This window comes from Psittacula echo (genome assembly GCF_963264785.1).
Source record: "Psittacula echo genome assembly, chromosome: 2".
Classification (NCBI taxonomy): Eukaryota; Metazoa; Chordata; class Aves; order Psittaciformes; family Psittacidae; genus Psittacula; species Psittacula echo.
Window position 1 is genome coordinate 60,017,478 of NC_137737.1, and position 27,109 is coordinate 60,044,586.

At 50.1% G+C, this 27,109-nt stretch overlaps 1 protein-coding gene across 1 annotated transcript; it reads right to left on the minus strand.

The window, feature by feature from the left end:
• Window positions 1–1,322: 1,322 nt before the first annotated feature.
• On the minus strand, window positions 1,323–25,733 carry ELP6 (elongator acetyltransferase complex subunit 6). Its single transcript, XM_080610254.1, has 7 exons — window positions 25,603–25,733; window positions 20,420–20,498; window positions 17,949–18,019; window positions 6,094–6,224; window positions 4,532–4,724; window positions 3,038–3,184; window positions 1,323–2,349 (listed from the first exon to the last, which is right to left on the minus strand). Exons 1-7 carry the CDS (start codon window positions 25,654–25,656, stop codon window positions 2,221–2,223), a joined length of 804 nt encoding a protein of 267 aa, XP_080466380.1. The 5' UTR covers window positions 25,657–25,733; the 3' UTR covers window positions 1,323–2,220.
• Between the last annotated feature and the right edge of the window lie 1,376 nt (window positions 25,734–27,109).

Sequence of the window (27,109 nt, forward strand, 5' to 3'; positions counted from 1 at the left end):
GGAAAGGCGATGCCAGAGAAGAGAGTGGCCCTGAGAAGACAGGTCGTAGCTGGAAACCAGAGTGAGAAGCAGGAAAGGAGCAGAAATGGGACAGGGGAAAGGCAGCCCGTGTGTTTGTCTCCAGGGGCTGAGTGAGCACCCTCCACAAACCCAGCTTTTACAAGGCCTGTCTTGCGGCTGTCAGGCTCCAGTGCTTTCCAACAGTCTCTGCTGCTGGCATCAAACCCCTTCCCAAGGGCCTGCATCCCATCCTACCAGTCCCAGCCTTGGTAGGCCTTTCCCAGCTTGCTGCCTCGACAAGGCCCTGGCTGCTCCCACCAAGGCTGAGGGAATGAAGACCAGAGATCTTGGTCCAAGTCCCACCTGCTCTATCGGTCGGAATGGAGCATTACACAACCTCTGGCTGGCAAACAAAGAGCTGCAGGGAGCGGCGGCCCCAAGCACACAGATGTTGGCTGACCCTGCCAAGGCCACCCTGTTCTGCCATCAATCGCATCTCTTCCCATAGCTTCAGAGCAAGGTTGTGGTTGGGTCATGGCCTCGCTGGGTGGCTCAGAAGAGCTTGGAGCAGGGATGGTTTGGGATCTCTCCAAGGGAAAGCTAATCATACAGGTATTGCTTCAATTACACACCATTATATGACCTTTACAGGTGCATTTTAAGCAGCTGTAGTGCCTGCAGCTCCCATCCCCAAAGTTGTCCCGTCCTTCCTTTGCAGATGGTGACCATGCATTGTCCCCCTGACTCTGCCACCATGTTGAGCTGGCAGTGGCAATGCTGGGCTCTGCCACTCCCACAGCGGGCAGCCAAGAAACATGTTTTACCCCAGCAAGGCACAACAGGCACCAGCCTGAGGGTTGGTGTGACTCGGGAGGAGGCCAAGACATCAGCTTGCCTCTGCCAGGGCAGGGTACGGGGCTTTGAACCCACTGGCAGCAGTATCACGGCCAGGCCAGGCACCATCGGCAGGTGGTAGAAAACAGCAGAAACATGTCTCACATGCAGAGTTGTTACCCAGGCTCTGCAGCTGCAAAAGACCTGGTAGGTCACCCTCAAGTATCACCAGCGTGCAGGGTATTATCTCCCACTACAACCAGAGCATCTACAAGAAGACCTCCATGTGTGAGCTCTGCTCCAGGGATCCGAATCTCCTCACCTGTGTTCAGAAGATGCCCATTTCTCTCCCCTGCCAAGGAGCCTGTGGGGAGCACTTCCCATGCAGAGATCTATGGTTACTTGATGACTGTACCCTTTATCTAAGATGTGTTTATTAGCCTCCAATAATGCTCCACTACAGGGAGGTCACAGAACTGCTAGTCATGATTTGTGCCATGGAAGCAGTGGCTGAGGCAGAGGCTCATGTACAAGTGTCCATCCATCACCTAAAGCCAAGGATGAGCTTGGGAAGCTGCATGATAAGCTGACACACATAGAACTGTGGAATGGTTTGGGTTGGAAGTGACCTTAAAGCTTATCCAGTTCCAACCCCTGCCACAGGCAGGGACACCTTCCACTAGACCAGGTTGCTCCAAGCTCTGTCCAGCCTGGCCTTGAACACTGTCAGGGATGGGGCACCATGGCATGGGGGTTTCACGTGAAAAAAGGGAAGTAACTTAACAAAGCAAGGGATCAACCAAGCAAGGCCTGGGTCTCACCGCAGCAAGGTGAGGGGCTGTACACACAGCTATTGATTTCTTCAGTCAATGCTGTGGAAGCTGCGAGTTGAGCAAATCTCTCTCCTGTACCAGAGCTGAAGAAAGGTAAGAATTGCAACACATTCCCAGATCATCCCTGTCTCCACCCTCTCTGTGTCATCTCATTAAACGCCAGCTGGAGGGTGGGGTGATCCCTCCAAGCAGCGGTGCCTGGCACTGCCATGCCATAACACACCGGAAAAGGTGAGGCACGCCCAGCCCAAGGGGCATCCCTACTGCTTGTATTTACACGCTGTAAGGGCCATTCTGGCAAGTCTGTGCACTTTTCTTGGCCTGCATATGTTGGGAACAGGGTGGGAGGACAAAGGGATTGCAGCAAGCTCTGGGCAGGCTAATCCCCTCGTTGGCATGCAGTTCAACACGTGTTTAAGCTTCCCTCCTGGTTCAGTTTGCTGCACTGCTCCTGGAAGATGCTGGTGGAGCAGCCGGGCTGGTTTGGTGGCATGTGCTGGCCTCCCCAGCCTTGCTCCGCGTTGCTCTTGCAGCACTGTGTGGTATCGCAGCATCATAGGACTGCGGCTGACAGCCCCCTAGCGAAAAAGGTGACGTTCTTGTCCTGGATCTTGTATTGGTAGATCTGGACAACATCCTGCTCCCCAGTCAGCTCCAAGGACACTCTCCTAGTTATTTTAATCTGCAAAGGGAAAGGAATAGGAATATCATCCCTCTGGCTACGCCAGTCACAGCACCCTCACCAACCAGTGCCTCTTGCTGGCCTGCAGGGAAGGGAGATCAGAAGGATTACTGATTAAAAACCTGTCACACCTGCCTGTAACCCGTCCCTTTGGTGGCAGCCCCTGACTAGAGACAATGCAGTAACAAGGCCCCAGTGACCCAGCTGCCCTCCCAGCCCAGAAGCAATCACTACAGGCCAGGCTGAGATCCACTGACAGGATAGCCTTGTGTCTAGTTGGAACTGGATGAGCTTTAAGGTCCCTTCCAACCCAAACCATTCTGTGATTCTATGACAGTTTGAGGCAGCTTCCTAGGGAATGGGTATTTTTCTTTGCCGTCACCTTGGGGTGGGATACAGCTTGCAGTGCAGCTGCCATATAAACTCCTTCCAGCCTCCAGAGATGGGGGAGTCCCCAGGTGGCAGGATGTCCCTGACTCCCTGTGGAAGCAGTCACAGCCAAAAGAGCCCAGCTGCTCCAGCAGATCCTAGTCACTGCAACAAAACTGCTTGTTAGTCCTTAACCATACTGCAGCATGGACTGTCTCCCATGGGGCAGAAAGAACATGTCTACCCACCCCTGGGCCTGCAGGCAGTGTTTTATGTGACATTACCATGTGCCACCTCTCCATGCTCTCCAATGCATTACCTGCCCATGAACATCCTTGCAGAAGCCGGTCACCAGCCCCTCTACCCACAGGATCAGGTCACTGTGATGACACAGGGAGTTCACAACCAGTTCGTTTTCCTCATCTTCGGAATCCTCGTTGCTGTGAACCAGCACCACAATGTTACCCTGGAATGAGAGCACCAGGCAGAGATGAGCCCCTGGCTGATTCCTAATCCCTAATCAGGGTAAGGAAGAGGAGACAGCAACGAGAGCTTGTGAAATGCCATGCTAAGCTACTTAGACATCCCCAGCACAGCAGCTGGTTCTGAGCTAAGTCCACAGAGAATATAAACAGCAGATACATATATAAAACTCTGAAACAGCTTGCTATCCCTATACTATGTGTGTATATATATATAACATACAGGCTAAAAATACATCAAGCCTTTGTTACAAGATAGCTGTCTAGTTAAACCAGTCCATCAGGCCACGCTAATGGCAATTCTGAATGAATTCAGAACAGCTACATAGAGACATGGCTGAACGGATGCAGCCAGAGCTGTAATGCTCGAAGCTTCGCAGCTCTCACAAGAAGTAAAATGCTCCCCCAAAGCACCACCAACTCCATTAAAAATACATCCCAAGAGTCTCTGCCTCAGCCCATGCAGGTCACCAAAGACTTAAAATAACATGAAATTCCCAGTCACTTAAATGCACTTTGAAGCTTCAGAACTGTCTTAGACAGAAACAGAAATGTGTTAGTGTGATTTATCATCTTTTTTAGCTGTTTTGGAGGTAAATATTCTCAGCAAGCAGAACATCCCTTGTCAGCATTTACAGCACAAACACCCTGGCACCATATGAAGTGCAGGATAACAAAACCTGACACCATCTACTTTATTTCTCACTCAAGCAGAGAGAGAAGTGGCCAGGGAGGGGGATGCTGCAATGTAAATAGCAATGGATGGATGTGACTGTAAAGATTTTTGGCTGCAATGCTCTTTGAAGTTAGCACGTAGCTCAGGAGAGCTCTGTAGAAGTGCTGCATTGTCATACGCCCTTAGAAACCAGCCAGTGCAACACACAGCAACAGTGAAGACTGGTGGAAGCAGATACTCAGGTGCCTTCTGAGTGGACCTTTATTTCTGTCCCTTGGGAGACTCATCAGCCTCTCGCTACCTTTGTAACCCATTTCCTTCCCTGCTCTCTCACATGCGCACAAACACAGGTGTGAGCAGAGATCTCTAGAGAGTCAGGAGCTATAAAAAACATTATTTTGCACCTCGAATCCCTGCTCACACATCAGGCACAGTTCTTCTCTAGGCAGCATCTCCTGGTAAACCAATTGCAAAACCACAGGTACTCCAGGGACTAACGAGTGGCCCTACAGCAATAATTGGAACTTCTTGGATGGCCGAAGCCTTTCAAAACCTCATAATGCACAGGTGGACAAAGAAAAAAAAGCCAAGCTGTGTTCCAGAGGCTCTTCTGTACGCATAGCATACAGGACACTGCATGCAGAGGGAGCAGTACCTTCAGCTGGTAGCACACCACGACTCTGCAGTAGTGGATGAAGTCCAGCACCGCCACCGGCGTGGCACCCAGGCTGAGCAGGACACTGAGGTCATCCACCAGCAGCACGGGGCCCTTCCAGGAGTCACTGCTGGCAGGAGTCAGGGACACCTGGACGAAGTCAAACAAGGCTTTGAGGTCGGAAGTGCTCTTGCTGGAAGAGAAGAAGGAGGTTTCAAAGAGTGTGGCCCACACATGCATTGCATGTCCCCCTCAGCCACTGGAACCACCATCTTCCCTCATAGGGAAGAACTTCTTTTTAAGATCTCATCTGAATCTCCCCTCTGTCAGTTTAAAGCCATTCCCCCTTGTCTTGTCCCCACCTGCCCTTGTCAAAAGCCCCTCTCCAGCTTTCGTGTTGGTCCCTTTAGGCACTGGAAGCTGCTCTAAGGTCTCCCCTAGAGAGAGGAGCCTTCTCTTCTACAGGCTGAACAGGCCGAGCTCTCAGCCTGTCTCCATAGCAGAGGTGCTCTAGCCCTTGGAGCATCTTTGTGGCTTCCTCTGAACTTGCTCCAACAGCTCCACGTCCTTATGTCAGGGCCCCAGAGCCGGATGCAGGACTGCAGGGGGGGTCTCACCAGAGCAGAGCAGAGGTGGAGAATCCCCTCCTTTGACCTGCTGGTCACACTGCTGGTGATGCAGCCCAGGACACGGTTGGTTTCTGGCCTGCAAGTGCACACTGCCGGGTCATGGGGAGCTTATCAGCCAACACCCCCAAGTCCTCCTCAGGACTACTCTCAATCCCTTCATCACCCAGCCTCTACTGATATTGGGGGTTGCCCTGACTCAGGTGCAGAACCTTGCACTTGGCCCTGTTGAACACCAAGAGGTTCCCATGGGCCCATTTCTCAAGCTTGTCCTGGGCTTGATCCTGCCACACTCCACAAGTCTCACTCTTCCAGACCCAAAGGGCTACATGGTCCCACAGTACAGGGGTCTGCAGGGTTTCAGTGCCTGCCCTCACTCTCACTAAAAGCCCATCCACCCCAGCATAAGTCTGAAATAGCAGAGGGCCAGAAGCATCCATGGACACACCAAGTACATGGCAGTCCTTGCTCCGAGGCTGGTATTTGCCAGTTTAACAGCCCTCAGTGGATATTTTTCTATCAAATCATCAGGGGCATGGAGAAAGTGAAGTGGGAGGAGAAAGTGATGTGTAAATAAAAATGAAAGCCAGCATGATTAAAGCAGCACTGTTCTTTTGGATGAGAATATAACTCAACACAATTAAAAAGGAATAAAGCTTTTTTGGAGTTTTATTTGACACAAACCTGTTTAGTGCTGAAATAGATTTTCTCTAGACCAAAAACATACTCGGCAATGGGGATGGGGATCGAAATCACTCTGAAATGCTGGAGGAGGGAGACAGAATCCCTTTTTGAGCAGCAGAGAGAGGCAGGGCTGGGCAAGCACAGCAATGTGCATGGTGATGGCATTTCCCTTTAACTTGAGTGTGTAGCTACCAGGTCCTTGGGCCTCAGAGGGAATCCCAAAGGGAGCCTGGTCCAACTGGTCAGGTTTACCTTATAAACTGAAGAGGACTAGGCTGTCCCGACTGCTCCTCCTGCTCTCCAAACCAGAGGTCAAGGCAGGACTTGAGGCCTTCCAAGAAGACAAGCTGTCCCCGTTCTTTGGCAGCTGTCAGACTGACTCCCTCGAGAGAGGAAAACATCATGTTGCAGAGCAAACAGCTTTGAAAAAATGGTGTAAACAGAACCAAGCGATCAACAGCCAATTTTTATCAAGCCTTATCTAAATGTGCTAATAAAGTCAATGCTTCAGTGAGTCCTGTGCGGGGGATGACACAGGCAGTTCTGTTACTTACACACACAGTGGTGGACACATTTGTTCTCCTGTATTTCACCAGGAGATTAACAAAACAACAACACTGAGATCTGGGGTTCAAACATCCTGGAACTGCTCCAGGCTGCCACAAGGACCCTGCTATGAGCAATTTCTTTGCCATCCCTTCTTGAGGGGTGAAAGCCTTTTGTTTTCAGTATCTCCAAACCATCGCTGTGGCAATAACACTCCCTGGCACAACACAAGCACCTGAGCAAGGCACAGCTCGGATCTAGAGAATACTGTGGGCCAGGCACCCCAACACTTGCACAACACCCAGGAGAAAGCAGCATGGCTGAGGCTCCTACGGGAAGCAGCCCCAGCCCTGACTCCCCCTGGGAGAAGGAGGAGAGACTGTGACAAAGTGCCTGGGGCCATGAGGTGGTGTGCTTCTTCCCCCCCTACAACCCAATCTTTATTTCCTATAGCTCTGCTCAAGTGATAACCACCAGTGCTGGTGGTAATGGATGGTCTGCTTGTGATGGCTGCATCTGACTCAAAGTGGATTCGGGGAGACAGATAACAGCATGATAGCCAACGTGCTGTGCAACATGATCCCCTAACCACTGGTCAAGGCCTGACTCAAGCCAAGTTTGCAAAACAACTAACTTCTGTAGCTGGGATGCAAACATGACTACGAGTCAGTTATCTTGCTCCGTAACTAGTAGGCAGCCCAGGGCCTATGGAGCTCTCCTACACAGCACCAGGCTGCATGCCAGGGTCTCCCCTGGAAAAGGGACACCTCCTAAGGTTACTCCTTGAGGTTGAAAGATTCTTTGCCACAACAGATTCTCGGTAAGTGATTAACAACATACTACACGTTGAAATCTTACATGATGTAAAAGATTGTGCATATATAATCCTCTAGACATAAACCACTGACCAAGACTGAGATGAAGTCTGAGCACCTAGACTCCTTTCTGAGAAGGAGTTTAGAAAGCAAGAGGGTAACTTCTGAACCTCATGACTCAGTGGGAGGGTCTCCATGCCGTAAACACTCATCCAGAACTGGCTGGATGGCCGCACACAAAGAGTTGTGGTCAATCGCTCCATGTCTGGCTGGAGACTGGCAACGAGTGGTGTCCCTCAGGGATCAGTGTTGGGACCAGTCTTGTTCAACATCTTTGTCAGTGACATGGACAGTGGGATTGAGTGCACCCTCAGCAAGTTTGCCAGTGACACCAAGCTGTGTGGTTCAATTGATACGCCGGAGGGAAGGGATGCCATCCAGAGGGACCTCGACACGCTTGTGAGGTGGGCTGATGCCAACCTGATGAAGTTTAACCATGCCAACTGCAAGGTCCTACACCTGGGTAAGAGCAATCCCAGGCATGGCTACAGGTTGGGCAGAGAAGAGATTCAGAGCAGCCCTGCAGAGAAGGACTTGGGGGTGTTGGTCGATGAGAAAATGAACATGAGCCAGCTGCAGTTTGCGCTCGCAGCCCAGAAAGCCAACCGTATCCTGGGCTGCATCAAGACAAGTGTGACCAGCAGGTCGAAGGAGGTGATCCTGCCCCTCTACTCTGCTCTCGTGAGACCTCACTTGGAGTATTGTGTGCAGTTCTGGTGTCCTCAACATAAAAAGGACATGGAACTGTTGGAACAAGTCCAGAGGAGGGCCACGAGGATGATCAGGGGACTGGAGCACCTCCTGTATGAAGACAGGCTGAGAAAGTTGGGGCTGTTCAGCCTGGAGAAGAGAAGGCTGCGTGGAGACCTCATAGCAGCCTTCCAGTATCTGAAGCAGGGCTATAGGGATGCTGGGGATGGACTATTCATTAGGGACTGTAGTGACAGGACAAGGGGTAACGGGTTAAAACTTAAACAGGAGAAGTTTAGATTGGATATAAGGAAGAAATTCTTTACTGTAAGGGTGGTGAAGCACTGGAATGGGTTGCCCAGGGAAGTTGTGAATGCTCCATCCCTGGCGGTGTTCAAGGCCAGGTTGGATGAAGCCTTGGGTGGCATGGTTTAGTGTGAGGTGTCCCTGCTCACGGCAGGGGGGGTTGGAACTACGTGATCTGAAGGTCCTTTCCAACCCTAATTATTCTATGATTCTATAAATGTTCCTTGCCATTGAATCTTGTTAAATAAGTGTTGTATTTCATAGAATCAGAGTGGTTTGCGTTGGAGGGGACCTTAAAGCTCATCCAGTTCCAACCCCCTGCCATAGGCAGGACACCTTCCACTAGACCAGGTTGCTCCAAGCCCCATCCAACCTGGCCTTGAACACTGCCAGGGATGGGGCAGCCACAGCTTCTCTGGGCAACCTGTGCCAGGGCCTCACCACCCTCACAGGGAAGAATTTCTTCCTAATATCTAAATCTCATTTCTGTCAGCTTAGTATTTATTATTATACTTTGTCAAATTGCTGTTTTATATAAATAAATATATTGATAGTTTTTTCTTATGAGTGAAGTCTGTTGCTCCATCCACAACAGGTCGTGACTCAAACTCAAGCTGAGATTTCCTCCTTTCAGCCCTGCTTGATCATGAGACTGACCTCAAGAGCCACATGCTGGGCACATCCAGCTCCAATAGCAAAAGCCCTGGCAGAGCTGCAGCATACATGCTGAAGACCCCAACTAGAGACCTAGGTCATGAACTCCTCTCTCATCCTCCTTTCTTTCATCAGCAAAGGCTACTTTTGCCAACTATTATATGGCTCCTCAGCTTACCAGTAACTGCGTCAGTCCACCTTCCATGGGAAAATGTAGTATCTATTACTGACAAGATCATACAAAGTTATCTCATGTGCACTATCTTAGAACCTCAGCCAAACTGCATTTCCCAGCAGGAAGAAGTGCAAATGTGCTTGGCTTTCTGGTGTGGGTTGCTTCCCACATTTCACAACAGGACTGTTGTTTCTTAAAATGGCACCAAGGAGTATTAATGCCAAGATTCACAGTGTCTCGGCAGCCTGTAAATAGGGCTGTTGCACAACACAGCAGGTAGGTGGACAAGATGGCGAGATAGATGGTTTACAGACAGTTCAGGAAGGTTTAGCTCGATGCAGTATTGCTTGACAGGCAGAACTGGTGAACAGGGAACCAGAAACAAGGATCCTGAGAAAGCAATTCCTATATCCCCTGAGAGAAGATGTCCCTCTGGGATGCTGTGAGGTTCTGAAACCTCTGGAGAAGGTGGCTGAGCAGGACTGACCAAGAACAAAAGTCCCAGGGCAGGAGCTCTTGCCTTAAGCCAGGACTGGCTTCTGCTTGAATGCTGAAGGAGCACACAGCAGCAGGAACTTCTTAAGCATCACAGAAAATACAGATATTTACTTATTTTCTAAGCAATTGTGCTGGGAGCTGCAGGACATTTAAGCCCAGTGTCTGAGTAATCCAGCAAGAGGAAGGTCCGAAGCAGCAACTCCCCAGGGTTTTAAAGCACTGAACAGAGAGAGCTGTGCTTGGCACTGTCCCAACACCTTCTTTTGAAAAGACCTTGGAAGTTTTCCAAGCATTTCTCAGTCCTCATGACACTCCTGAGAGCCACTGGGCTCTCCTTGCTCCCACACAAGAGAGAAAGGCAGGAAAGCAATGTGTCCACTTCTGCCTACTGCTTTCTACTTCCATATTTCACCTGCTCGATCTTTCTGTTATTCCAACATGAATATGTAAGTGCCAACATTTTAAAACTCCTTTTCTTCTCTTTAAATATATATACATATATATATAAAATTATTGTAAAGCCACACTTTAAACATCTGATCAGTGAGACAATCCCTACAAACGGCTGTGCTAAGCTGCTTTGTCAGGGCATTTCCACATGAAGACCTCCAGAGATAAGGTCTGAGTGGATAAGGAAGAGAGCCTTTACAGCAAGATTAACCCACAGCTCCTGCAAGGTTTATCAGCTGCCACACGTTCAGCACTCATGAGAGAAAAGAGATTTCCACTGCTTTCCTCCCCAGCTGAAACTCAAGGAGGAGAGATCCTTTCATCAGAGCTGGTGCCAGAAAACACTGTCTACAGCACTCGGGAAACAATGGATCAGAGGCGACATCTTCCACTGTGGCCAGGGGATACTCTGACAAGCATCCTCAACTAGCAAAGGCTGTCTGACATGTGACCACCTCAGATACAGTTTTTAAATCAGCCCGGAGCTTGCCCTTCTTTTTCCTGGTCTTCAACACGTGCTTCTGGGAGGAAAGTGATCCCACCTGCCATGCAAATCAGGGAAGGAGAGCCTCAGGCATGGCACCAGCCAGCACCTCTGGACATATCCCTTTTGTTTTCAAGCATCTTCTCAATGAACAGGATTAACCAGCAAGTGTTCCAGCAAACCCTTGCCTCATCTAATCCAAATTGTCTCCTCTCTTTTCCCCTTCTCCCAGGCAAGCCAGGAGCAGTAATTCCCAGGAATGAGACTCTTGGGGAGTGCAGGACCCTTCGCTTTCCCTGCCATACCTCCCACCAGCCTCAAGCCCAGCAGAGGCAGATGGGGGCTGCAGGCAGAGGGATTTAGATTTTGCAGGTGATATTTGCTCACTAAAAGCATGCCAGAAAGCAGGGCAGCAACGGAGAGCTACGGGAAGCCTCCTGGGCAACTGCAAGCACACACGATGGAAAAATTTCTAGCCAAGGACAGAGGAATCTTTATGCGGCAGGCCAGGAGCAGGGAACGGCCGACAAATACCTGATGTGCCAAAAAGTGGGGCTGGGCAGCACCACAGTCTCACAAACCTCATCCCCTCATGAATTTTTGGAGTCGACAGCCTTGAAAAGCTTTGCTACAGCAATGACTAAACTCACTATTAATGTCAGTAACTCAGAAATTGATTTTAACTTTGCTTCAGCCTTTTCTTCCGGCACAGACAAACTCTCTGTACTTCAGATCAGCAAGAGAATTGTTGATGACAGAGAAAAGGGCTACAGCATGAGAGGAAGGCAGCCAAGGGCAGCGTGCTCATATGTAAGACCAGGAATTTGATATCTTCAGTGTCATGTCACGATGTTCCTGGGTGGACCCAGCAAGTCCAGTCTCATTTTCCAACTGGGGAACCAGGTCCCAGAGAGACAGCATCAGATGGAAACCTGGACACGCCTCATTGCAGTCATCTTCCACAGCAAACTTCTGCTTGTCTCACAGCTAGTAACCTCTGGAAGCAGCACAGAAAGCATCAGGGCAGCTTGAAGACACTGGAAAAAGCACTCAAAATGGACAACAGCCACCTTCCTCGCTGCCATAGACACTACACGCATTCCTGCTGCAGAGCCACCGTGCTGCAGAACATCCAAACAGCATGCATTAAACAGCCCTGAAAGCTTTCATTATCCCACAGCACCATGCTCCATTATGGCTAGGAGCACACAAACATTATCTCTGGCAATCTGTCATCTACCCATCAAGCCCAGAAATGCTTCTGAAACAGCAGCTCAGCGCAAGTGGAGCTGCGAGCACCATGATGGAGCACAACTGTTCTCATCCGTCTGGGATGCTGCCAGCCGGGCAGCGTGGTGGCCCTCCAGCCTGCCAGAAGTGACATCCCTTCAAAACAGAAGACTGCTCACCATGGGCCAATTCATTAGGGAAAGCAAAATACCTGAAAGAGAGAACTAGTAATGGAGCATGTGAGGCAGCGCTCATTAGCTCCAACAGCAAACACAGCCGGGATACAAAGTGCAACCATCTGTAACCAAGCAACTGACCAAGGTCCCTTCTCTAGTACAACTACCTGCAGGGGCAAGCAGAGGTGACCAGGTGATGTGTGAGCTCAGTACTGGGGCAGGAGAGAGGGCAACAGGCAAGAGGGAGACCACATGGGGACAAGTATGTTTTTCCTGCAAAACAAAACATTGTACAAATGAGGGTGGGAACACCAACCGGCAAGCAGCCCTCATGCCCTTAGTCTTCCTGCCACTGTGGCCCAGCATATTCTCTACAAGGACACAGCAAATAACATTAACTGTCTGTCCTGGGTTCAGCAGTAGCAGTCATTTTTTCTCCTTCTTAGTAGCTGTTGCAGCACTGTGTTTTTGACTTTTGGCCTGGGAACAGCTGATAACACAGATGTTTAGACTGACCAAGGACTTTGTGAGTCTCATGCTCTGCCAGGGAGGAGGAGGGGCCGAGAGGAAGCAGGGACAGGACACCTGACCCAAACTAGCCAAAGAGGTATTCCATACCATAGCACGTCATGCCCAGGATGTAGAATGGAGAGGGCCCGGAAGGGCTGGATCACTGCAGGGTGGGGGTGAGGTACCGGTTGGTGAGCGGTTGTATTCTCTTCCTTGTTATTTTCCTTTATCATTACTATTAGTGGTAGCAGTAGTGATTTGTGTTATACCTTAGTTATTAAACTGTTCTTATCTCAACCCGTGGGAGTTGCATTCTTTTGATTCTCCTCCCCGTCCCTCCAGGAGCGGAGGGAAGAAAGGTGGGGGGGGAAGTGGACTTCGTGGCTCTGATTTACAGCCTGGGCTTAAACCACGACAGTTCTTTTTTGGCGCCCAACGGGGGGCCCAAAGGGTTGAGATAACGACAGATCTGACCAAGGCACAATGCTGATTTATTGGCTCTCAAAGTTGTTTCTCTTGATATCACAGTTTCTGTATGTCGTAGCTTACTTAGAGCCGGTATTTGCTGTGTTAGTGTTTATCAAGTGTGGGCCTTGGGCTAGGGTTCTTGTTTCATTGTATTTTATGGTAATGGCTTGTAATGCGGGCGGGCTCTGGCAGCAGGGCGGGATGGACGTGGCCGTGGACTTGTACCCGGCCGTCCCGCTGCTCTTCACTGTCCTGGCCCTCGTCCTCGCGTCCGTCTTTGTGAGGCTGCGGGGAGCTAAGGGGGAGCGGCCCCGGGAGCCGGCGGCGGCAGAAGCGGCCCGGGAGAGCGGCCCCGGGGACCAAGCGGCGGCGGGAGTGGGGCCGGAGGCCGGGAAGGAGGCGGCTGCCGAGGAGGGAAAGGAGGCGGCTGCCGAGCAGCGGGAGGAGGAGGCGGTGGAGCCGAGCGCCGGGGCCAAGCCCAGCCCCGCAGAGGCCGAGAGCATTCCCCAGCAGCAGTCCACCGAGCCCCGTGAGCCTGAGCCCCAGGAGGATGCAGGAGACCCCACAGCACTTTCCAGCAAGGCAGAGGAGGAAGATCTGGACTCGGAAAAAGAGAAGCTGGTGGTGAGAAAGCCTTCAAGCACAACAGCTACACTAGCCCCAGTGACAAGTACAGCAGCTACAGCAGCCCCAGTGACAAGCACAGCAGCAGCATTTGAGAGTTTTGAAGGTTTTGAATGGCCTTTGGGTACCCTTGGAACCTGCCTGCTGATTGTGATGGGGATCACCATGTTGGCACACACACAGAGTGTGTTTTACCCACAACCATTTTGTCTGATCCCGAGAGTTAAGCAGAGTCAGGTTTGGGTCTTGCCTGGGGTTAGACGACGATATAGGGGGACCAAGAGGTTTTCCCCAAGGCTGGACAGCCATGAGTGTCACGGTGTGTGGGACAGTATGGGCGAGTATCTAATCCACTGGGCCCCTCCAGTGCTTTGGAAGCGTCGGAGATGGAAGGCAGCTGTGTGGAGTCCCCGACAAGTTGCAGAGACTGCTGCAGGGGAGGGTGAATTATTTTAAGCCTGATGGGCCCATCCATCAGGGCAGAGATGCAACATAGAGATGGACTCATGATCGAGGGGTGGACTTTGCAATGGGCCTCTCCTGCTCTGAAAGACTGTTACAAGAGATGGAGCCCACCATCATGGACCGAATGGACTCAGCAGCTTTATAGGGATTGGTCCATGCACTAAGATAAGAGTGCACTGAGATGAAAGTGATGGTATATGGAAAATGTGGGATCTGAGCATGACGTGAATGGTATGGAATAAGGCGTGGATACTGTCCTGGGTTCAGCAGTAGCAGTCATTTTTTCTCCTTCTTAGTAGCTGTTGCAGCGCTGTGTTTTTGACTTTTGGCCTGGGAACAGCTGATAACACAGATGTTTAGACTGACCAAGGACTTTGTGAGTCTCATGCTCTGCCAGGGAGGAGGAGGGGCCGAGAGGAAGCAGGGACAGGACACCTGACCCAAACTAGCCAAAGAGGTATTCCATACCATAGCACGTCATGCCCAGGATGTAGAATGGAGAGGGCTCGGAAGGGCTGGATCACTGCAGGGTGGGGGTGAGGTACCGGTTGGTGAGCGGTTGTATTCTCTTCCTTGTTATTTCCTTTATCATTATTACTATTAGTGGTAGCAGTAGTGATTTGTGTTATACCTTAGTTATTAAACTGTTCTTATCTCAACCCGAGGGAGTTGCATTCTTTTGATTCTCCTCCCCGTCCCTCCAGGAGCGGAGGGAAGAAAGGTGGGGGGGGAAGTGGACTTCGTGGCTCTGATTTACGGCCTGGGCTTAAACCACGACACTGTCCCTCAAAATTAAGTGCAGATGCTCATGAGAAGAGCAGGATTTGCAAAAAAGGAAAATTGTGAAGCCAGTATTACAGAGGCAGTACAGGCACAAAAATCCAGGGAAGCTTTTTCCTGCAAGTAAAAATACACCACTGCATTTAGCTAACACATAAGGAGGTGGTTCTGGACTGGTAAGACCTGGCAACACTGTGGAGAAGAGCATGTAAGGCAAGCATTACTTCAACTGTGTGTAAGTATTTAGTATATTTATACATACACCAGGTACTACAAGGATCAGATCTACCAAACATCACTGTAAAGATCACAGAATATGACCCTGGTTTCTAGGATCCTTCCTCCCAGGCATGGGACCATCCAATTCCCAAAAGAAACAAGAGCATTGCTAAGGTATGAAGCTCTTCCAACTGCAGTCTTTTGGAAGTGCGTAATCTCCTGCCAAGAATGATTATGCATGGGAGATTTAACCTAGGAATCATAGAATCACAGCATAGGTTGGTTGCAAGGGACATTCAAAGTTCATCCAGTTCCAACCCCGTGCCACAGCCAACCTGGCCTTGAACACTGCCAGGGATGGGGCAGCCACAGCTTCTCTGGGCAACCTGTGCCAGGGCCTCACCTCTATCACAGGGAAGAACTTCTTCCTCAGATCTCATCTCAATCTCCCCTCTGTCAGTTTAAATCCATTCCCACTTGTCCTGTCCTTACCTGCCCTTGCAAAAGCCCCTCTCCAGCTTTCCTGTTGGCCCCTTTAAGCACTGGAAGCTGCTCTAAGGTCTCCCCAAATCTCCCCTTGGACCAGGTTCTTTGAAGGAACTACAGCCTGGCCCACTGCAACTCTCCAGGCCAACACAGAGAGCCAAGCAGCTTGTCTTGAGCTTGTCATGGAGGAAGAAGAGGGAAGACCTCGGATGGTAATTTGGTGGGGCATGCAGCTCACCTAACTGCAGCATGACTCAGCTCAGGGTGCTGCCTGGAACTGGGGTTTGCTGCAGCCATGTAGATGACATCCCTGCTGGTCTCCAGTAGAGATCTACAGCAGCAAATTCTTAAGCAAGTTTAGAGTGACATGACCCTGCTACAAACCACCTTTACTGAGCCTGATGTGTTCATTTAGGCAAAAAAAGGATTAAAGCAAAGACCTTACGAAAACTCAGACAGATATAAATAACTGATGTTACGACCTTCAACTCCTAGGAGCTCAGAACGAATTCGCAACAGACCACACGGGCACTTGTGAAGTTCTAACGTAACTGACTCAGACTTGAAACCAACAGGACAGGGACAGCTCACCACAGTGGCAAATTTAATCACCTCTCTGCACTCCCTTGGGCAATCTGTATTGTTCTTATCACCTCCCTTCACGTCAGTAACCTTTCTGTTGAAGCATCAGCCAGCAAATTATTTCGATTTGCACTGCACACGTGCTGCAGCTAATCCTCACGTTCTCTCCCTTCTCAGACTCTTCCACAAGGGAGATGACAATAGCACCTATTAAAAGCACACACACAAGCTGTGCACCAGGAAATTTCATCACATTAGGAAACACACCAACAAACATGATTCTGCTTTTAGAACAGGCAAGGATCCCATACTTAACAGCTGAATCTCCTACCTACACTGGTGGCTTTGTCCCATTTCCTGTCCCTCTTAAGTTCCCCCCAAGATTTTCTCCTCTCTGCAACACAAAGGGCAGAACTATTCAGTGCTCAAAGAGGCTGGTTTGCTCAGCAGTGGGGAATCTGCTCCACTGGGCAATCACATGTTGAGCTCCCCGTGGAAATGCTTTGCTTGCTCAGCCTTCCAATACTTAAAGAGCTCACAAGAAAGCTGGAGAGGGGCTTTTGACTAGGGCAGGTAGGGACAGGACAAGGGGGAATGGATTTAAACTGACAGAGGGGAGATTGAGATGAGATCTGAGGAAGAAGTTCTTCCCTGTGAGGGTGGTGAGGCCCTGGCACAGGTTGCCCAGAGAAGCTGTGGCTGCCCCATCCCTGGCAGTGTTCAAGGCCAGGTTGGACGGGGCTTGGAGCAACCTGGTCTAGTGGAAGGTGTCCCTGCCCATGGCAGGGGTTTGGAACTGGGTGAGCTTTGAATGCCCCTTCCAATCCAAACCATTCTAGGATTCTATATGATTCTGTTATTTTATTTAACTTAGGTCTGAGCTCTCAGACCATTGATCTCCTTTTACAAAGTAAAAGCTGAGTAGTAGATAAAATGCAATTGCTGAGCAAGCACCAAAACTCAACCCTCATTTACAGTGGGAAATAAACTGTTATTGCAACACCTGGTTCTTCGGCACCTGTAAGTCTTTATAAGCAGCAGCATTGCTGGGATTTCCAGCAGAACCAGAGGGAAGACTAATTCAAGACCCATCCCTTCAGACCTGGAAGGTCACCTGGACTTCCCAACCAGAGTACTTCACATCTGGGCATTGCAGAAAAAGCTGAGAACTGCAGTTTAAAGCCAGAGCTCAGGCTGACTTGCTGACACTTGGAATAACCCTGCCTACTTCGTTTCCCTGTTTCCTTGTTTCAGGATACACATAATCCTTGCCTGACTCACCAAGGGAAGGAAATCCATTCGAACATACTCAGCATTTGTGCCTCCTCAGATGGCCCAAACTGATGGCTTGGCCCACAGGCACAAAGAGGCATACAGGTGTTCTTCTGAATCTACAGGGGATTCAGCTCAACGCACTTCATCACAACGTAACCACAGGACAGAGCATAAAGTCACCTCAGGAGCTCCCATGCCGTACAGCTGGTGTGTCCTGCAGGCACACAGAGAGGCCCATAGGACACAGACACCATGGCATTGTTCTCCCCAGAGCACTAATGAAACTACATCTACCAGTCTGGGCCTGCCTGGGGAATACTGATCTTCCAAAAACATTTCTAAGCACAAAGAAAGCAAGCAGCCGTTCAGCTTTCTGCCCCCTCTAGGGCAGAGCCCAGTGGGGCCCTTGCAGTGAATCTGATAGCTAAGTTTTTGCCCTATGCCACATCCCTTCTCCAGTGAGAAGTGCTCTCCTACTGCAGGAGCACCACTCCTGATGTCCCCATCAAGATCTGGAAACATCTGCTCACATGCAATTGCCATTCTCTGTTCTCATTTCTTTCCAACAGAAACCCCCTGGACCTGTAATTATTAGCCTACGCAAAGAGACTTACCAGCTTCTGTGCTATGATGTTATAGTGACTGAAGGACTGCAGCAGTGCCACAAAGCAAACCTTACAGCCAGCTGGGAGGGAAGACAAAAAGACACGTTATCATTTCAAATTTGCAAGCTGCCATTATCAAAGAATATAATCCACAGCAGCCAGGCTACTGATCTGTCTGGAAAGTCCTTGAAGTGAGACAGGTCACTTGCTCATGGCTGGGCTTTCAATTTTCACCTTTCTATAGGATTTCCACATTAGGGAAAATGTTAAGTTTAAAAGGAAAAGAACAAGAAAAAATTACATAGAAAAGTAGGAGGCCCCTTTTCTGTCTCATGCCATCTTGCCCAGGGATCTCCTGGCACTGTTTGCTGGTATTACTGCAAAGAGGCCAATGGCCGACCGTGACATGAACTACTGAAACCAGTGATGTGCCAAAAATCCCCATTTTGGCTCTCAGAGAGCAAGTGACCTTGACTGGAAAAACACACAGAATAAGCAAATTTGACACTTAAACATGATTTTGGAAAACCTAGAATGTGACAACCTGATGTTATGGTTTGTGTATGAACAAAATCATTAGTTGTTTCCTCCTGCCACAAAGCAGGACATAGATTTCAAGTGGAACAAGCAGCAGAGCAGCAAAGGGATGTGGGGAGACCCTGAGGCAGTGTCTTGGCAGGGCTGTCCCTTTGAGGCATGGATTTGATGGATGAACCACTCAGGGAATAATTGGCTGGATGGTCGCAGTCAAAGAGTTGCACCCAACAGCTCAATGCCCAAGTGTAGGCAAGTGACAAGGGGCATTGCTTAGGGGACTGTTGTTGTTTAACATCTTTGACAGTGACACAAACAGTGGGATTGAGCACCCTCACCAAGTTTCCAATGACACCGAGCTGTGTGGTGCAGTCGACACACTGGGGGGAAGGGATGGGATCTAGAGGGACCTGGACAGGAAGAGGTGGGACAGCGCGAACATCATGAAGTTCAACACGGCCAAGTGCAAGGTCACGCAAATGGGTCAGGGCAATCCCAAGCACAAATACAAGCTGGGGGAGACTGGACTGAGAACAGCTCTGAGGAGAAGGACTTGGGGGTGCTGGGTGACACGAAGCTCACTATGCCCCAGCAGTGTGCACTCACAGCCCAGAAACAAATTGTGTCCTGGGCTGCATCACCAGCAGCGTGACCAACAGGTAGAGGGAGGGGATTCTCTACCTCTACTGCACTCTGCTGAAATCCACCCCGCAGCCCTGTGTCCAGCTCTGGAGCCCCAACATAAGAAGGACATGGAGCTGTTGGAGAAGAGTCCAGAGGAGGCCACAGAAATGCTCCGAGGGCTGGAGCGCTTCTGCTATAGAAACAGTCTGAGAGAGCTGGGCTTGTTCACCCTGGAGAAGAGAAGGCTCCAAGGACACCTTAGAGCAGCTTCCAGTGCATAAAGGAGCCCAAAAAGAAAGCTGGAAAGGGGCTTTTGACGAGGGGCAGTAGGGATAGGACAAGGGGGAATGGCTTTAAACTGACAGAGGGGAGGTTTAGATGAGATCTGAGGAAGAAGTTCTTCCCTGTGAGGGTGGTGAGGCTCTGGCATAGGTTGCCCAGAGAAGCTGTGGCTGCCCCATCCCTGGCAGTGCTCAAGGCCAGGTTGGATATGGCTCAGAGCAACCTGATCTAGTGGAAGGTGTCCCTGCCTGTGGCAGGAGGTGGAACTCGAGGAGCTCCAAAGTCCAAAAGGACTTTAAGGTCTTTTCCAACCCAAATCAATTTAGAATTTGATGATTTTGAACTGTTCACACTGTTAAGAACCTGTTCTCCACAGGTCTTCCCTGCAGTTCACACTGTTCCATTAAGTAAAACAATTTTTTTAAAATGGGATAAAGCTATAGCTGAGGATGTGGCAGTTATGGGGGGCAGAATGCTCTCTGCGTAGCACTCTGAGCTAAGTTTCAAGGCTTATAGGTACCAGATTTGCTGAGCTTGCTGCTTTGCCAGAAGAAAGCTGGAAAAGTCTGTGAGTCCAGCACCCACTCTGCAGGGGCTGGTAGGTTACTCACAGGTGAAACTGTTAGCAGAAAAGCAATTAGGCAACTTGCCAGGCTCTTTGTTTCTTTACTCACTACAGCTTATCTATTTGTTAGTTGTTCCTGATAGCTTTAATTACATTATAAAACACCTAGATAGTGAAGGAATTGCCGTCAGCTCCTACTGTCAAATGCCCCTGTGATTTACAACATTCATTGCACTAATGATGAAACAAGGTACACACACATTATGGGATGTAACCAAAGACACAGAACAAGTCTCAAGAACAAGTCAGGACTGGGATCCATAAATCCTGATCCCAAAGCTTTGCACTAATCTGAGGATGTCTCATGCTCTGCAAAACCACCCTCTGCTCACATAGAAACACTTCACGCTGAAGGAACCTCCAAGGAGCTGGCAAAGGCAGACCTTTGCCTTGGCGAGTCCTGCTGCTGACATACCTCTGAGGTAGAAGGAGAGGAAATGGTGCACCAGGAAGCTGCCATCTGTTCTGGTGTCTCGCAGCAGTGTGAATTTACCCTGAAAAAGAAACAGCAAAATAACTTAACAGGAACACCAGGCACAAACTGCTCCTGGTTCCATCTTGGTAGACAAGATGTCTGCTCAGGCATGGGAACACTCTGCAGGTACTAGACAGAGAAAGAAGAGGACAAGCAGCACTACAGCTACCCAGCCATTTAAAGAGGGATGCTAGTGCTTCCTCTGGACACACTCCACAGGAAAGCATCAGAAGCTGTTGAGTTCAATGCTTTCCAAAAGACATGCCCACCAGCTGAAAGCCCTTGTGCTAGACTGAGACCACCGTGCTCTGTGCTCACCAAAAACCACCTCCTCACATGGAAACACACAGCTGGTGTAGAGGACACCAAGTATTCATGCACCTGGTGCTGGACACCATCATCATGAATGGCTGGGAGCCATTTCTACCTCTTTCTGCTTCAAGTGGCATAGATGGCAGGGGGACAACAGCCACCCACTATTCCCTGTCCATTCTCCTAGTGCCATGGGCAGTATCACCTGAGCTCTTAAAATGGCAGCCCTGCTACAGCTGCAGCTTCTCCTGTCCCCAAACCGCCCTCCCTGTCCCCTGTTCCAGGGTTACCTCAAACATGCCACGTTCAGGCAGAAAACCTTATCCTCAGAATATGTGTACTGGAGCAGAGCTCTCTGCACAAAGTATATACCTTGTTTTGATCACACAGGAAATTAATTCAGTTCATCAGTGCATGCTTGTTATCAGTACCAGCCTCATCAAGGCATTTATTTCCATTAAAACCTTAGTCAAGATATTTCTTTAATCAATACAAATCATCGAAGGGCTGCTTTTAATCACAAAGAACTTATCAATGCACTTTTTTTTCCAATCTATTAGAAGAAAAGGAAAAGCCTTTTACAGCAACAAGCAATATACCCATAGGCAATTCACAAGCCATCTATCAGAGTTAACTCCCCACTGCCCAAAACCAAAAGCAGTGTTAATGGAACAGCAAATATTGAACACAGCTGTAGAGAATGCAAAGCAGAAGCCAGGGTAGAGAAGTGCCACTCTGCCTTAGCCAGAGAGTTCCTTCCCACCCAAAAAAAGGGGTTAGGCTCTGTGGCTATTACTGTAGCAAGAGGCACCACCCAAGTAAGCAGCAAACTGAGACATATCTTCCATGGCTAAGCCTGGAGGAGTCTCTGGGTTCAAACAGCACAAGCTCAAATGTTCAGAGGTTTATCTTTTGCACGACTCCATCCTCTTCAACATCCCTCTTCCCCACAATGGCCCCCTGCAAGAGCAGACCCCGAGTCCCCTCCCTCACCTGCTAACTCTCCAAAGGCTCTCTCCTCTGCAGAACACAGCAGGATGTTATCATTCAGAGCATACATTATTTTGCTTTACAAACCTTCCAGTTACAAACTCTTAAATCTTGTCAACCCTCACTTTGCTGTCACACTGCAGGTGCTCAGGTAGCACTCAAACCTCTTCCTTTCTGACAACACTTAAGATGCCAGTTAAACAGGGGTGGAAGTGTTCAAACCAAATATCTCCAAAGGCAGCTGCTGCACCAAAGTACAGCTGGTAGAAGGAAGGAGGGAAGAAAGAAGAGAGGGAGGGAGAAAAGGGAGGAAGGGACGCAACAGATCCAGGAAACTCCTGCATCCTGCTTGTGTGATGGCATATCTTCCCCCCACCCACCCCAATCCTCTTGGCTGATCTATGATTTCCGGAATTCCCATAAGCCTTGGCCTTTGTGTAATAAGTTGGGTAGTGAAGCGTCACTTGACCATACCAGGTATTCTGTCACAGCTAAGGAGGGAGGTACAGACCATACCAGGGACTTCTGTTCTCTGGCCAAGGTGGGAGCTGACAGCAGGGATAATCATAGAAACCTAGAATAGTTTGGGCTGAAAGAGAGCTTAAAGCTTATCCTGTTCCAAACCCCTGCCATGGGCAGGGACACCTTCCACTAGACCAGGTTGCTCCAAGCCCCATTCAACCTGGCCTTGAACACTGCCAGGGATGGGGCAGCCCCTTACTTGTTGGCCCCTTTAGGCACTGGAAGCTGCTCTAAAGTCTCCCCATAGCCTTCTCTTCTCCAGGCTGAACAAGCCCAGCTCTCTCAGCCCATCCCCATAGCAGAGGTGCTCCAGCCTTTACAGCATTTCCATGGCCTCCTCTGGACTCACTCCAACAGCTCCACGTCCTTTTCATGTTGGGAGCCCCAGAGCTGGATGCAGGATGCAGGGTGGCTCTCATGAGAGTCCCTTGACAGCCTTAGAATACTCTTTCCCTCGATCATAGCCCAACTGAAATGGTACCACTGTCACCAGAGTTTTATTTCTAGTAACTACCAACTTTGGTTGCGTCCAGGATAGAAATCTGATAACGACTAAAGCCAATTATATTGTGAACCTATAAAGAGTGGTCCTAAATGAGACCCTATGAGTTCTCCCAGCTCACAGTGGGCAGCAACCAGCATCTCCCTCTGAGGAGGACGCCTCTCAGAAGTCACAAAAGCTCAAGTTTGCCATAATCAGAGGCCTGTCAGCAAAAGACAGGACGTGGGCAGACATTCCTCCACTCCTTGAGACTCAACCCTCACCCACTGAGATATGCTGAGACATCGGACGTATTTCACTGACTCTCATGAGAAATATTTAACAGGTACCCTTATGTCGTTAAGTATGTGTATACAGATTGTTATAACAATGGCAGTAAATTCTGTTGTCAAACTTTGTATGATCCACCTCAAAACTGGAAAGTATTGCTAAACAGACACTATGTAAGAATTTCCTCTGTGGTAAAACTTGTAAACCTTTAGACATAAACTGATGACCAAGTCTAAGACTAAGACTAAATCCAGACGCACTTCTGCTCTTTCAGGAGTTTAGAAAAGCAAAGGGGCCTATTTTAAAACTTGTGACTCAACATGAGGGTCTTCCCTACATTTTGTGCCTTTGGTCTCTGCATCAGCCATTTTTAGTTGGATTTTGCCTCGATTTTTTCTTTATACGCTTTATCCATGTAATAAGTAATAGAGGGAACATCACAATCAAATTCTGTTAAGTCATGCCTTTATAAATCTTATTAAATCTGCTCTTGCTGATACCTTTGATGGTCATTCTTCGAGCAACCCAAACCCATTAATTTCTCCACAGCTTGTGGCCACAGACCTGCTCCAAAGCCTTTACCAACTCCAGACACAGGCCACAAATACAGGAATCAGGGATCTATCACCCATGTTGACACAAGGAGGAAGGCATGCAAAGCCAGCAGGAATCTGTGAGGATTTCCAAAGCCCATGCAGCTCTTGCACACATCCCCACACACCAGGTTGATCAAATTGTTTAGCAGCTGGCTGGAAGCAACCAGATCCATGGGGGTCCTGGCGGTGGGCAGCCTCCCTTGGCTGTCAAGGAAAAGGAATGCTGCTGAGGAGCTAGTAAGCCCTGGCCCCACCACCAAGACCTTGTTTGTTGGCAGGGAAAAGACCCACAGCCCCCAATTTTCCACCATGAATGCTCAGTGCAATTCTGTTCCCCCTTCTTCGTGTCCTTCTCAAGCCCAGAAAGATGCTGCTGGGGATGAAGCACTTGCAAAGGCAAAGCCTTCTTGTTGCCCCTTCATCCACCTGCCCCAGCCCGCTCCCTCCTGTTGTCAGGCTCTTTCCACCTGCAGGCTACACAGCAGAAGCTGCAGCTACTTGTTGGAAACTGCCAAAGTCCTTGGCAGGGCAGTAGCGGGTGTCACCAGCATTCAGCAGTGACATGTCAGATACACCCATGCAGGCGGCAGCTTCATCCACCTGCCAGACCTGCAGTGAAGGCATTTGTCAGCACTTTGAACATGTCATAAACCAACTGTGGAGATGCAGAAAACAGGATGGTGGAGACGAGAAGAAATTTACAAAGGGCTCATGTTTTTTAAGCACAACAGGATGCTGATTTCCAGCAAGCCATGGCCAGATCAGAGAATTACAGAATCACAGAACAGTTTGGGTTGGAAGGGACCTTAAAGCTCCCCCAGTTCCAACCACCTGCCACGGGCAGGGACACCTTCCACGGGCAGGGACACCTTCCACTAGACCAGGCTGCTCCAAGCCCCATCCAACCTGGCCTTGAACACTGCCAGGGATGGGGCAGCCACAGCTTCTCTGGGCAACCTATGCCAGAGCCTCACCAGCGAAGAACTTCTTCCTCAGATCTCATCTAAACCTCTCCTCTGTGAGGTTAAATCCATTCCCCCTTGTCCTGTCCCTACCTGCCCTTGTCAAAAGCCCTTCTCCAGCTTTTGTGTTGGCCCCTTTAGGCACTAGAAGCCGCTCTAAGGTCTCCCTGGAGCCTTCTCTTCTGCAGGATGAACAAGCCCAGCTCTTTCAGCCTGTCTCCATAGAAGTTCTCCAGCCCTCTGAGCACCAGAAACACCCCACCAGTGTTTTCCAGCTGAGGGGAACAGTGCACTACTCCCACCATAAACTTTATAGGGAAATACAGGGGTAAACTCAGACATAGAAAATAAATTACCATCCCAAACCTGCTTTCACTGTGCTACTACCTATCAGGAAAAAGAGAGTGATGTACAACACACCTGTACTTTTATTAACTTTCTACCTGAAGTGCCTCACAGTTCTCACGCAGGGCGAAGGCATTTAGTTACAGCGCGATTCCATTACCACAAAACCTACATGGGTGAACTGAATTAACTGAGGGGCCTGAAGGTAGAGGAACCTCTAGAATACGCCACAGGGCCCGGAGGAGCGCTGGGTACCAATTTTCGTACCCGCTTCTGCTGTTATCCACCACACGGCAGCGATTATGCACAGACGCACCAAGCGGCTGCGAGTACAGGCCCCGAACCCTCCGTGGCGGCGGATACCGGAGCTTCAGCCGCGAGGGCCGGCGGGGAAGCAAGTCAGAGCGAAAAGGAAGGCCCAGTGGCCACTAACGGTGCGGAGGACACCCAGACCACCATGACCACACCACGCTCCCGCCACCACCCCACAGGGCCCCGCCTCTCCCAGCATGCACCGCGCGGCTCCCGGACTGCAGATCCCAGCAAGACCCGCGCGGGGCACGGCCGCCACGGCAGCCTCCCTCCTTCGTTCCTCCATTGCCTCCTCATATCACTCCTTCTCACCGCCTCCGGTCGCTGCGGGGAGGCGTCCAGCAGTTCGTTCAGCTCCACAAACATGGCGGGCGGGCCGCCACGGGGGGGACACGGAGTCTTCCGGCAACGGGGGAGAGGGGAGGTCTTGCGGCCCCGCGCATGCGCTGAGCGGAGGCGGACGGCGCCGCCTGCTGGAGGGGCGGCAGGCCGCTTCAGCGGGGCTTCCGATCGCCTCAGGGGTCCGGCCGAGGGTTTCCCTCTGCCTCGGGGTTCCGGCTGGGCAGCTCCAGCGCCTCCGGGTGCTTGGGGTTCATCCTGCTGCAGGGCTTGGCCTCTCTCATGGTTGAGCTCTGCGAGCATCCTGTCAGCCTGGCCAAGGTGCCTGGGCTGCAGGAGGACCCTCCATCCCAACCGCTAATGAAGGTGCTAAATGGGGCTGGATCCCGGCACTGACCACTAGTGTGTGGACTCTAGCTGGACTTGCTGCCCCTGATCCCTAGCCCAGAGGTGTCCCCCTTTACCCTTTTGCCAGCCGCACACTGGGTTTATATCATAGAATCCCAGAAGAGTTTGGGTTGGAAGAGACCTTAAAGCTCACCCAGTTCCAACCCCTTGCCATGGGCAGGGACACCTTCCACTAGACCAGGTTGCTCCAAGCCCCATCCAACCTGGCTTTGAGCACTGCCAGGGATGGGGCAGCCACAGCTTCTCTGGGCAACCTGTGCCAGGGCCTCACCACCCTCACAGGGAAGAACTTCTTCCTCAGATCTCATCTCAGTCTCCCCTCTGTCAGTTTAAAGCCATTCCCCCTTGCCCTGTCTCTACCTGCCCTTGTCAAAAGCCCCTCTCCAGCTTTCTTGTCAGCCCCTTTATGCACTGGAAGCTGCTCTACGGTCTCCCCGAAGCCTTCTCTTCCCCAGGCTGAACAAGCCCAGCTCTCTCAGCCTGTCTCCGTAGCAGAGATTCAGATATATTATATGGCAGATATAATAGGCCACGGGGCAATGGGATACTTCAGAGGGGTCCATTACTCTCTTAACATTTCCTATTACATTATTAGCACATTTGAGTGCTACTGAACATTAATTTGGCTCTCTCAAAGAATAAGCCGCAGCAGTTCCCAGCTAGCAGCTGAGTTGTAGCTGCAAATTTAACCACAAAAATCCACATTACTTAGCATTGCTTTTTGTCCCTCATAACCAAATTTGCATTTTTTGTCACTTTCCATTTCATTGCCCCACCTAAGCATTTGTAACCTTTGATTCTCATAACGTAGACACATATTGCCAGGCAGAGGGGAAATGTGCTGGTGTGCTGGCTGTCCCAAGGGGCCTGGAGGGAGGATGCATCAGGCTGGCACTGTCTTGTCCGCTGCAAGCATTAGGGGGCATCAAACGATGCTAATAAATGGCAAGCATGGAGCAAGAGAGAGGAGATGCCTGTAGTTTAGCGTGAGGCTCTTCAGAACCACGAATTATCACTGCTGAAGGTTTAGGTGGGTTTAAGAGGGCGAATCAATGGGGAAAGGTGACAAGTC

Coding starts and splice junctions, on each gene's coding strand:
- ELP6 (XM_080610254.1), bottom strand. CDS start 25,656: ATGTTTGTGGAGCTGAACGAACTGCTGGACGCCTCCCCGCAGCGACCG. Junction 6,225..17,948: donor ACATCATAGCACAGAAGCTG/GTAAGTCTCTTT, acceptor TCCTCTCTCGAG/GGAGTCAGTCTGACAGCTGC. Junction 3,185..4,531: donor TGGTGTGCTACCAGCTGAAG/GTACTGCTCCCT, acceptor CTCTCATTCCAG/GGTAACATTGTGGTGCTGGT.